Source organism: Bidens hawaiensis, unplaced genomic scaffold (assembly GCF_021521415.1).
Source record: "Bidens hawaiensis isolate Kalapana, Puna unplaced genomic scaffold, B.hawaiensis_p1.1 tig00008077_1, whole genome shotgun sequence".
NCBI lineage: Eukaryota > Viridiplantae > Streptophyta > Magnoliopsida > Asterales > Asteraceae > Bidens > Bidens hawaiensis.
The window spans coordinates 135752-147389 of record NW_027491570.1 but is presented as its reverse complement, the minus strand read 5'-3'; the positions used below and the strand labels follow the sequence as shown (position 1 = coordinate 147389).

The 11638-nt window shown below is 34.5% G+C and overlaps 1 protein-coding gene across 1 annotated transcript; it reads right to left on the bottom strand.

Annotated features, from left to right (window-relative positions):
* Nucleotides 1-704: 704 nt before the first annotated feature.
* On the bottom strand, nt 705-2253 carry LOC143636860 (GDSL esterase/lipase At4g10955-like). The gene is made up of 2 exons (XM_077104344.1): nt 2117-2253; nt 705-1674 (listed from the first exon to the last, which is right to left on the bottom strand). The coding sequence occupies exons 1-2, from the start codon at nt 2251-2253 to the stop codon at nt 705-707; spliced, it is 1107 nt and encodes a 368-aa protein (XP_076960459.1).
* Nucleotides 2254-11638: the final 9385 nt, after the last annotated feature.

Sequence of the window (11638 nt, the reverse complement as noted above, 5' to 3'; positions counted from 1 at the left end):
TTTGGCATTCAAAGAAGGGAAAACAGGTCCGGATGTCGACCCTTCCCCTGTCCCCCCATCACTCTACTTTGTATGTGTTTTCGTTTAAAGCTCGCCACAAGTGGGTTACACACTCTTCCCTATTTTCTTTAAATATATGGTAAGTTGTTAGTAATAATTAAATAAAACTAAATGTTGGAAAAAGTTCCAAATTTTTTTTATTACTAAGTTACTCCGGTGTTGCCAAAAATGTATTCACTCCTGCTGTGTCGGGACGAAGCCCCCATACAAGGTGTCTCGATATGCCTTGTCAGGCATCAGTCCATCTCATTGTTCATTACATTCCGCGTGTAATTCATGGATACCAAACACCACCTTAAGGTGTTGTGGAAAAGTCCGGGTACCATTCGTGTGAAGCTAAACCGTTATAACTCAAGTACTCAACAAGACGCATAAATCAAAATAATACATCCATTCATATACTTTCCTACATTTGCACACATAAAGTAGAACTTGCAATTCATAGCAACAAGCCACATAAGATAACATTAGAATTTGTAACAGCCACAAATGATACTCAAAGAATAGGGAACACAATTTTATTTCTTTTAAAATTTACACAAAACAGTAACAAAAATACCAACAATTCTCAAACTTTGACCAATACACAAAATACTCAAAACCAGCAATTTACATGAACAAGCTCAATCACGCATCGATGGCGGTCATCGACGGTTTGTCACGCTATGCAGTGACTTCAACTGCTTGCTAATAAGCTTGCTACTTTGCAAAGCCAGTTCAAGTTCCAAATCATCTGACCACCATTGTTCCAATCCATGTGCTTCCAAAAACTTCTGCTTCCCTTTTGACAACACAAAAAGTTTTGCCGCCAGGTGCCCATTGGCAGCTGATGGCGGCTTTACATTCTCCTTCTCATCACCACCACCACCACCGTCACCACCAGCAGGATCAGTATAATAACAGCATATGTAATCACTATTATTAACGTACAAATGAGGCACCCATTTGTTAAATGTTACTTGATTATCACCACCACCAGCATCCTCATTAGATGTAACAGCAGTATTGGAAGACACCATTGACTTAACTTTCTGCCAAGCAACAACCGCCTTTTCGCCCATATTTTTCAAACTCATAGCAAGTGAAACCGAGGGTGGGTTAAACAAATGAGTCTCAATAAAAAGCCCTTGTTTTGCTAACGATTTCCCTATTTGAAGCGCGAATCCAGCCCCTAAAGAATGACCAGCAACTGCAACATTATGACTTCCATACGCATCAGAAATCGATCTTAACGCCTCTAACACGCCATTAAACCTCACAGAACCTTTCAAACTTTCCCATGCCAAAAACCTTAGATCATCTGCTATATCGCGTCTAAGTGTGGGGCCTTTTAAAAGTGTCCCTCTTAATGCTAGAATCGCACGAGGTGCACAACTTGGTCTAATAAGGATGAAATCTGATAATGCTGCTGATCTATCCCATTCTAATATGGCACCATATATAGATCCATCTCTTTCATCAATTAGTGTTCTTGAAAGTTTATACTTAAAGGGTATGAACCATTTTGGAGCTAGTGCGGTTTCTTGAGATCGGTTTTCTTGTCGATCGAGTTCTAGTAAATAAACTGCTTGGATAAAGCAAGCAATAACAGTCCTCTTGTAGTTTCCATCTTTCCTAGAATTACAAAAAATTTTGATATGTTTAGCGAAAAAACAAACAACTAACAACAAATTCCATGTGTTAATCTCCTAATTTCAATAAAACCCCTAACAAAACTCTAAATGTGCAGATTTAGTTAATCGATTCAGTTTCATTTCAGTAGCCGAAACAAACAAATACCGAACCTTTCCATGTTTATGCAATCACACATTCCAGTTACCGACAGTTTAAATATTTAATCACCCCCCGATTTCAACGATTTCGCCCAAACAAAACCCTAAAATCTTACAGGTTCAATTAATCAATTCAAATTCATTTCAGTAACAGAAACAAACAAATAACAAATGATTCAATGTGTATGCAATCAAACACTCCAGTAATGTATTGGTTTAATCTATCAATTTCAACAAAATCACCCAATTACAATCAAACCCTAAACTAAAATTGAAATACTAACCAGCTGGAATTGATGAGATCACGCCAATTGGGGGCGGAGAGTTTACGCGGCCCGGATACATGAAAGGCGTAGGGATGATGAATGGTGTTGTTTGATTCATCTTCGGTTTCTCTCTCAACAAGTTTCTGATTCGACATTGTTGCAGATCACAAATGGAAAGTAAGAAAATAATACGTTTCTTTTAAGGTTAATGGTTTAGTGAAGGTTGCTAATGGCTTTTTAGGAGTGTCTGTGATAATTGATTTGAATATGAATATGAAGAAACGCATTATTTCCAACGGTCATATTTTATTTTTGACTATTTAAATTGGCATCAGGAGTTTTTTTATTGTTTTTCTTTTTTTTCTGAAACTGTCTAGTCTTCATTTAATTTAAACGGCACTTATTATTTTGTTTCTTTCGATTCCAAATTTTTAGCATTAAATTTTCTGAGTTGGAAAACAAAAGGGAAAATCATTAAAAAAATTACTTAGAGCATTCACATCCCATCCCCATACTTATGTGAGGGGATTGGTAAATTATAGGGTGGCGTTTTGAATGATTGTGAGTGTAAATTATAGGGTGGAGAGAGAAATGTAGTGATTTTTTGTAAATTTGGGGAAACATTTGGGGAACATTGTTTGCCCTTATTTATATTTTAATATTTGTTGGATTGGTTGTGAGTATAGGAGAGAGAAAACTGTAATGATAAAAGTATTATTTAATTAAACAAGAAAGATAAATGTAGTGTTTTGTTGTGTAATTATAGAGATGGGGATGAGAAACGGGATGCGAATGCTCTTAACCTTACAAAATGACTATTTCAATTACAGAAATACTCAAAACGCTGGTGAGGACCACATCCAAAATTTCTTGACCCAAGGGAAGCAGACAAGCAACGACGTAGGGTTGAGGTTTAGAACAGTCATCCGCGTTGTTTTCACAAAAACAATTATTGTTATTTTCGAATAGTCAAAACTAAAAAGAGGATGTAAAAAATTACTCTCTTTTTTCTTTGAATGACTGAATATATTAAAAATGAGACTAGCAACTAGCAAGTGACTAGACTCAAAAAACACCAAGATTACATCCGAATACAACATATTCACCTAAATACCTAGCAGAATTTAACATGTAAAATTACACCGTGACTCCCAATTAAAAACCAATCAATTTCCCCAATCTCATTTATATCTTAAACCACATTTAATAATAATAATAACAAATAAAAAGATACAACTATCTCTAAAACTATTGAACTCCTATCCATCCATTAAAAATGACCACAAACATCCCGAATTACATACGTAGTAACATTCTTTCTTTTCGGAAATTGCCTTCACAAAATGTACCGGAAAACCCTTTGATGTCAAAACCGGACAACCCTTTGGTTGGTTAACAAGACAACTTTGCCCTAGCCACATGTATTCTTTTATGCTTTCTAAACATTATGTAACCTTTTAAATATATTTTTTGTGTTTATTAAGCTAATTGTTATTATTTCATCATGAAACTTAAGTTTTGTGAAGTTTTAAGTTTTTATGTTTTCATGAAGTTTTATGGGTTCGGCTTCTAAATGGGACGAGGCCAAGTCAAATTTTCATAAGGGGTTTTTTAGATCACCATGGGGTGTTTCCTAAACACCCACCCACTAAGCCGCGGATCAGCCGATCCGCCGCATATTGCTTGGGTGTTTTGGGAACATGTGTTTTTTTTTGTCATTTTGCTGTCTTTTTTTGTTATTTTATTATGTTTTTGTCGGTTTTGAAAGGTGACAACGAAACAACAATTTTAAAGTTAAAAAACGTACAAAATAAATGGAACGAGATTTATATAATAATAATTAGTACATAACGACTTATGTTTGTTTTCTTTTTTTGTATGTCGGGTGTAACAGATTTTTGATAGGTTTTAAAGTAATAACGAATCAACAATTTTAAAATTGAAAACGAACAAAATAAGCATAACGCATAACCAGATTTATAAAATAATAGTAATTATTACATTACGAGTTCGGAAAAAAAAACCAAACGAGTTCGGGAATAAGTAACAACATACAAAAAACAAATCTAAAATGCGGCACCACCCGCGTCGTCATCGCTCCCCTCCTCATCGAAACGTGGCGTTGGTACCGTGTACTGGGCTCCATGCTACAGGGCAGACATATAACCAACCATCACGTATCTGTGACACGTGACGCTCTATTCTCCGTAGCCGGGAGTCAGTGGCCGGATCCAAACGCACGGCGCGATATGTACGTGGAACGTGCTGCGGGTGCTGATGCGGTGGCTGTTATGAACACGATAAGTTAACGTTAATAAGACGAATATACAAAAAAAAATTAAACGATAAAATATAACGTACCTGATCACCGTCCTCATCACCGTCAACCTAGGTGCCCTGAATATCCACCTCCGGCTCCTCGATTGGGGGAGGCTCAACAACTGGGACCTCTACGTATGGGCCAGTAATGGCGAAGTAGTCGCCGAAACCGCGAGCTAGGTTGCAGTGTCTCCCCGTAAGCAGGCATCGCAAAAAAAAAAACAGGTCACGGAGGTTGCAGTGATCTGCCCCCGTGACGACCCTATACGGTTTGAGTGATAAGCCTGTGTAGGTTCCTGTACAAAAAAAACAATATAATATAATATAATATGTAATTCGGAACTTTCTTATTAATAAAAACTTATATTTATGAGTATTTAATTTTGTTTAATTCATTTTATATCCTCGTATTATTTAAACTCATCAAACAATACTGTTTAAATATGAATTACTTCAATAAAACCAGTAGCTTAAACTAGTTTGAGAATTTTTATTAATGAAAGTCCCAAACTCGGGTTTAAGCGGATGTAAATCCGCTCGATCTTGACATTAAACCAAGTTTGGTTCCAACACATCACAAACTTAAAATTTAAATAATATAAATTGAAACATAAATTAAAGATGTTAGGAAATATTTTTGTTGATTTGAAGAGTGACTAACTCGTTAAAACGAGAAGTTTGACGTTTACTCGGTTTTTACCCGGAACTTGGTTTAAAATGAAAAATATTTAAAAGTATTTTTTTAAAAGATTACTAATACAAAATCATAAACAAACAAAAGAAAAGAAAAAATAAAAGAAAAGACAACAAAAAGACAAAAAAACAATAAAATAATTAAAAAAGACAATAAAAAGATAAAAAAACACATTTTTCTAAAAGACTCCACCAATATGTGGCAGATCGCCCGATGTGTGGCGGATTGGGTGAGTGTTTTTAATCTTGGGGTGGTGTCTCTAGTAGGACCCCCTTTTCATAAACATCTTTGTAGTCATGGGCTCACAGGATCCATCAGGTCAAGACCTACAACTTGCTCAGGCTATTGTTGAGACAACCTAGTGTGTTATTTTGTGGTTCTCGAAATTCTTTGAGTTATATGGTCTTGTGACCTATATTATTTAGAGTTTAATCAGAGATAGCTCTAACACCGTATAAGATTATGAAAATATTGATTTCATTCCATTCAACATGGGATTACAATATATAGAGATAAACTGAGTCCGTGTATGTCACACCCCGATCAAATGCGGATTATACGTTGGGGCGGACGTATGATTGCACATAGCTTATAACACTATTTAAAGTTGTATTATTTATTCGTGTCACATTACGATTCAAACAAGCACATCAATAAATTTGAACATAACTATACAATTATTCTTATATTAATAGTCTAGGTCCATAGCGGTTTTAAATGTCACCGTCTCTTGAATGCTTCGGCAATTAAAACCTGTAGCATCTACGAAAATAAATTTGACAACAATAGTGTTGGTGAGCAAACATAAGATTTATAATATGTAATATGAGAAAATTATAGTTTACAAGTCAATGGATGTATAATACCAACATAATGAAAATGTAACAAGTAATTGTGCCCATTATTAATAATGGAAAAGTGTGTCCGTTATTGGGAACTGAAAAGTGTATGCATTATTGAGAATGAACCAAGTGTGCATTCACTATTGAAATGAACATGTATGAGTATGAGCATCCACCGTAAACAAACCGTAAACAAGTAGCACGGAATCATAATCATAATGTAAGCATTAAAACAAGCAAAGACATATTCGTGAATTGTGTTGTAAAAGTTGTGGCAATCATGAGTTGTATAATACGTATACATGCCACACCCTAAAAACGTTAGAAGTAAAAAAGGGGTTATGTTTACTCACTCGAAAAGTAGCGCGTAAAGATGACGAGTAAGCGAGCTAAACGAGTGAATCGGACGAGTTTGGTCAATATTAATGTGTTCAGTTTGTTTTTTTCAAAACGAGCCGATCGTTATAAATGAGCAAGAAAGTGTTTAAGCGAGTAGTTCGGTTTTGTCAGACACGAACCCGATTTGAGTCGGGTTTGTTTCCAACAAGTTTAAAATGTCAAAATTATTTTGGTAATAAAGAAAAATCAGTTTTTAGTTGTAACATCCCAAGTTTACATGAATAATATTAAGATATTATTTACAATTAAGTTTGGTTGATAAATAATATAAAATATTATTTATGTTGTCAGAATTATTTATTCAGAATAAATAATTAATTAATAAGCCGGATAAGGAAAGGGAACGGTAGGCCTTAGAGAATTAGATATGGTGGAATTATGGACTTAAGATGTAGATGGGTCAAAGGTTCATGGGCTTAAGAAGTATAAATACCCTTAAACCCTAAATCTTTTCCATCTCCATCATTCTACTCCTTAGCCTACACATAAAAAACACACACTTAAGTCAAACACTCTCTACACCATTCTAATCAACGATCCAAGAGCAACCGAATGTAAGAAATCATCATCTCAGCAGAATGCAGAACCAACATTTTAGAACCTGACACCGCAACCCGGGATGCCGAATGAGCCGTTTGGATCAAGATCTATCTTTTATCGGGTGTTTAATCAATCAAAAACGAGCTTAATGGCCACCTTAGCTTAGATCTGGAAACCCAGAAGCTACCTGGCTCATAAACAATCAAAATCCAGCCAACCGTTGTGGTTAACGGCGGCTGACGGTACCGGAATCGCTGAAAAAACCTAAAACGCGTTAAAGATGAGCTGACATGCACATATTTCCGGTGAATATGTGCCTAGCATATAAGTATGAGCGTATATGTATATACGCGCGTATATGCACAAGTGTACACATGCGGCGCATATGTCACTTGACATATACGGCGTATATGTAATGTAAGCATATACGGAGGTTTGAACTTCAGTTTTTCGATGAGGTTTTTGGTAAAGACTTATTAATGAAAATAATTTTTTTCCAATCTGATTTGTCAGCTTAACTCCAGCCAGGGGCTCTACCCCTTGGACCCCTGTGCCCCTAGAACCTTGCTGCTAGAGGCGTTTCCTCCGGACCGCCGTACGTTGAGGGTTTTATTAACATAGAAATTTGATATGGGTAGGGCTAGTTAATTGATACTTGTAATTGTTATACAGTTAACTGCCCCTAGTTAAGGAAATGAGTTACCACTAACTCTGAAAGGAATCGGACACATGTGAGTTTATAGTCTCATTTCTTTGTTATGTTTTCATGGCCGTGTGCATACTCCTATGTGTTTAGTTAATACACTTACCTTAAGTGGTAAGTGTATGCTGTATGAATGTTTACGAACGATATTTGAATGATAAGAGTATGTGCTTAGATGTATATGAATATATATATATATATATATATATATATATATATATATAACTAAAAGTATGTATGGTATGTATAGTTGTATGGTTGTATGCTTAAAGGGTTGCAGACCCTAATAATATCTGCGAATGCTAAAAGGTTGCAGACCCTAATAATATCTGCGAGGGTTAAAGGGTTGCAGACTCTAATAATATCTGAGAAGGTTACAGGGCTACAGAGCCTAACAATATATGCGAAGGTTACAGCATTGCAGACCCTAATAATATCTGCGAAGGTTATAGGGCGAAATGCTCTTTAAAACGTATATATAGTTATGTATGTAACGTACAAGCTAAAAGAATGAAAGTATGAAATAAAGAATGAAAGTATATATGTATGTATGTATGTATGCATGTATGTATGTATGTATGAAAGAAAGGTAAACATGTTAAGTATGTAATATGTATCTTCGGATACGTATATATGTAAGTATATGAATGTATTGCATGTTGTCTGATTAACTAGAACTCACTCAGCGTAGCTGACTTTTAGTATGCACGTAGGTAAGTAGAATGAGACAGTTGGCTTGAGGAGCACACATGGTTGAAGAATAAAGAAGCTGACATATGAAGATTTGAAGTTATATGTTTTATTATGTTTGAGCTTTAAAGACATGTTTAAGTTTTTATGTATGAATGTTTGATGTCTTAAGTATTCCGCGAAAGTTATTCACTCTGATATTTAGAATTGTGTTTATGAGTAAATCCAACGTCAATGTATGGCACCAGGACCGGGGCGTTACATTAGTTATGTTTATGAAGAGTCCAAACTCGGACATAAACCAAATTAACGAATTGAGGATGAGACTGATACACCACCACTTTTGACAATCGAATTTGACAGCATGGTTATGATCAAAATATGATAATGCACAATAATTGACAATTAATTACCCAAGGATGGAATAACGAGTATGAGACTTGAGGATGATTAATTTTAGAAGGTCAAAGATGGCTAGAACACCAAATTGCATAGCAAGTTGCAATTGAGAGTAAATAAGTGTGGCAAAGTGTTTGCAGAAGTTAGAGCATGTATTTATAGGCAAAACTCGTTATACTTGACCGAATTAATTGGTCAAGCAAAGTATTTAGCCAAGTCTTATGCTAAATAATGAGGGAATTGAATGCTTTGACCAATAATTGGAGAAAGATTGATGTTTTGCAATAGTGAAATGGTCTAGATACACAAAGAAACGTCCCACCTAGTCATAAGGCATGGAATTTGGCAGAAGAAATCAACTAAGAAGAAGACTAGCCGATTATCTAGAATAATTTCACGTATCCGGGCATCCATCGTGTGTCGCGAAAGGCTGAAGCCTCAGGCTTCGCGACGTGTGACCCAAATGAGGCTCGACAAATCCCTAGAATTGTCGCTTGTCACGAAGACAGGGAGATGGGTCCTTCACGACGCACAACAAATAGAAAAGACGGGAATTTTGGGTTTTGACACCTTTTACTCTTAGACTTTGATCAAATACAATTTGAGTATAAAATACATGAATTAGAACTTATGATCGAGTTCGTAACCTCATAAATACAAAGCATCACCATGACATGAAATTAAATATTTTTATTAATTAACGAAGATCCAAATTATTATATTATATACTAGGTTAGGAGCCTGTGTGCAACACGGGTTAGAATAAACAAATTTATTTAACGACGGCACAATGTAAGACACAAATAATATGTTAAATTGTTTATATAAATATGTAGTTTACTGTAGTTTCTTATATAAGCTCGCATAGTATCTTTAATGAGTAAAATAAAGAAAAATATAAAAGAAAATAATAAAACTTGTCAGACAAATAGTAATTTATAATTAATATTATTAATAAATATATATTATTGAATTATTTTGTTGTAAGCACATTTTACATATATCTTTTATGAAAATATTAAAAACTCTAGAGAACAACCTGACCAAGTTTAACCCGTTTCGCATCAGACTAAATAACTTTATTGTTGCATTTACGGATGCTACAAGAGATTTAAATCTTAAAAAAGATCTGCAAAAGTTACAAATCCACTATATTAAAGCAAAGCTTAGGGTTGTTCACGGTTTTGTTTTTAGGTTATGTCATGATCCAAATCGTTAGCAAAAGTTTTATCTTATTTAAAACTACAACCGAAACGTTAAAACTTAAAACGAAACCAAATCGAACGTCATGTTTAGTTTTACGGTTTTGCCTTGTTGGGACTTAACACAAGTTATCCTAGAGTAACCCTAAGTTAAATTGTGATGGTAGCAAGAATTAGAATGAGTCAAGTAAGAAGTTAAATATTATATATCAAGTGTGCGGCTGGATGATAATTCAAAAATCATTTAGTTGTTTAGCAGCAAAATTAATATGCTTATTGAATGGAATATAACATCCACATAAAAATATATCCATTATGAAGTTGCACATAATCAAAAAATACTATTAAAATAAATCTAAACTTAAATAAAAAATAATAAACACAAATACACGTTACAAAAGCTTAACTTTAGAGTTGATTAAAAAAACACAGATCTATGCAATACATATACTTGGTAGCAACTTAAAATCATTCTATATTATGACAATTTTAACTCGTTTACTTTTGAATGGATTAATTCGAGTTACATTTAATCGAATTATTAGAAAAAAAAAATGTTTTGCGTTAGATACTTATGCCTTTTTAAATAAAGGGTTAGACAAATCTTCTATGAAAATTACATTAAAAATTAAAATTCAGAGAACCCGACCACAAAATGTGTTATAAAAAAGTCAAAATCTCCAAAGAGGTTTATTCAATGAGTATAAAAATTTTAAGACCAATTTTATATTGTCAACTTTAGTATACTATATCTAGATTACAGCACACGTTATTTTAATAAGTTTCAAAATTGTTGGGTCGAGCTGACTTTCAATCACTTTTTTCTAGTTATTTCATTTATAAATGAATAGTGCATCAAATTTTTTTTATACAAACAAAATTCAACATATTTGACATATTAGAGATAAAAGCGGTGTTTTTGAAACTGAGCCGGATTGACCGGACCAACAGGGCAAAAAACCGAAAAATAAAAAACTGATCGGTAATTCGCGAACCCGAAAGACCTACTTCGAAGCGGTAAAATCCAACCCTGATAAAATTAAATATTTTTAAAACTAAGCAACCACACACAATAATTAATGCACTTGCTAATGACAAGTTTGATGACAAATTTATAGTAGTATGTTTCCTTATTGATTTCTTTCTTAAGCAATGTAAGATGAGAATAATATAGTTTCCTTTTATTCTTAAGGTACCAAGTGACAAATGATGGTCAAATTAGATATCAAGTGACACAATCACATTTTTATTTATTATAATAGTAGATTATAATTAAGTTCCTTAACATAGACACATAATCACTGTTCATTGCTTTTTGTGTTTTGGATTGTTGTACCTTCCGCTTTGATGTTGGTATGATCTGATTATTATAATTCTTAGTTTTACACCTGTTCACTACTTTACTTGATTTGGGAGCTGAATGCTTCATCGGTCTCTCTCTCTCTCTCTCTCTCTCTCTCTCTCTTTCCGTTTTCTTTGTTTCTCCGGAAACGCAACAGCTAAAAAAATTAGGGTTCTATGAGCATTTGCATAGTAGTTTCAAAAGGGTATTTGGGGTAATTGACTTTCACTCTCTGGAAGAGGTTAAAAACGATTTGAATGTTTCTTTGGGTTACGTGACAGTGAAAATGATGATGCTGGCCTGCTATTTTGGCTTGGCAACTTCGGTTGCAGCCATGACAGCGCTGAGCACCGTGGCCGGTGGTGGAGTCGTGGTGTGACAGTGATGCTTAACGCACACATAACCATTGT

Bases quoted from the DNA above. Each gene is read 5' to 3' on its own strand.
- LOC143636860 (XM_077104344.1), bottom strand. From the start codon at position 2,253: ATGTCGAATCAGAAACTTGTTGAGAGAGAAACCGAAGATGAATCAAAC. The intron at 1,675-2,116 runs GTTAGTATTTCA...TTGTAATTCTAG, and splicing joins GATCTCATCAATTCCAGCTG to GAAAGATGGAAACTACAAGA.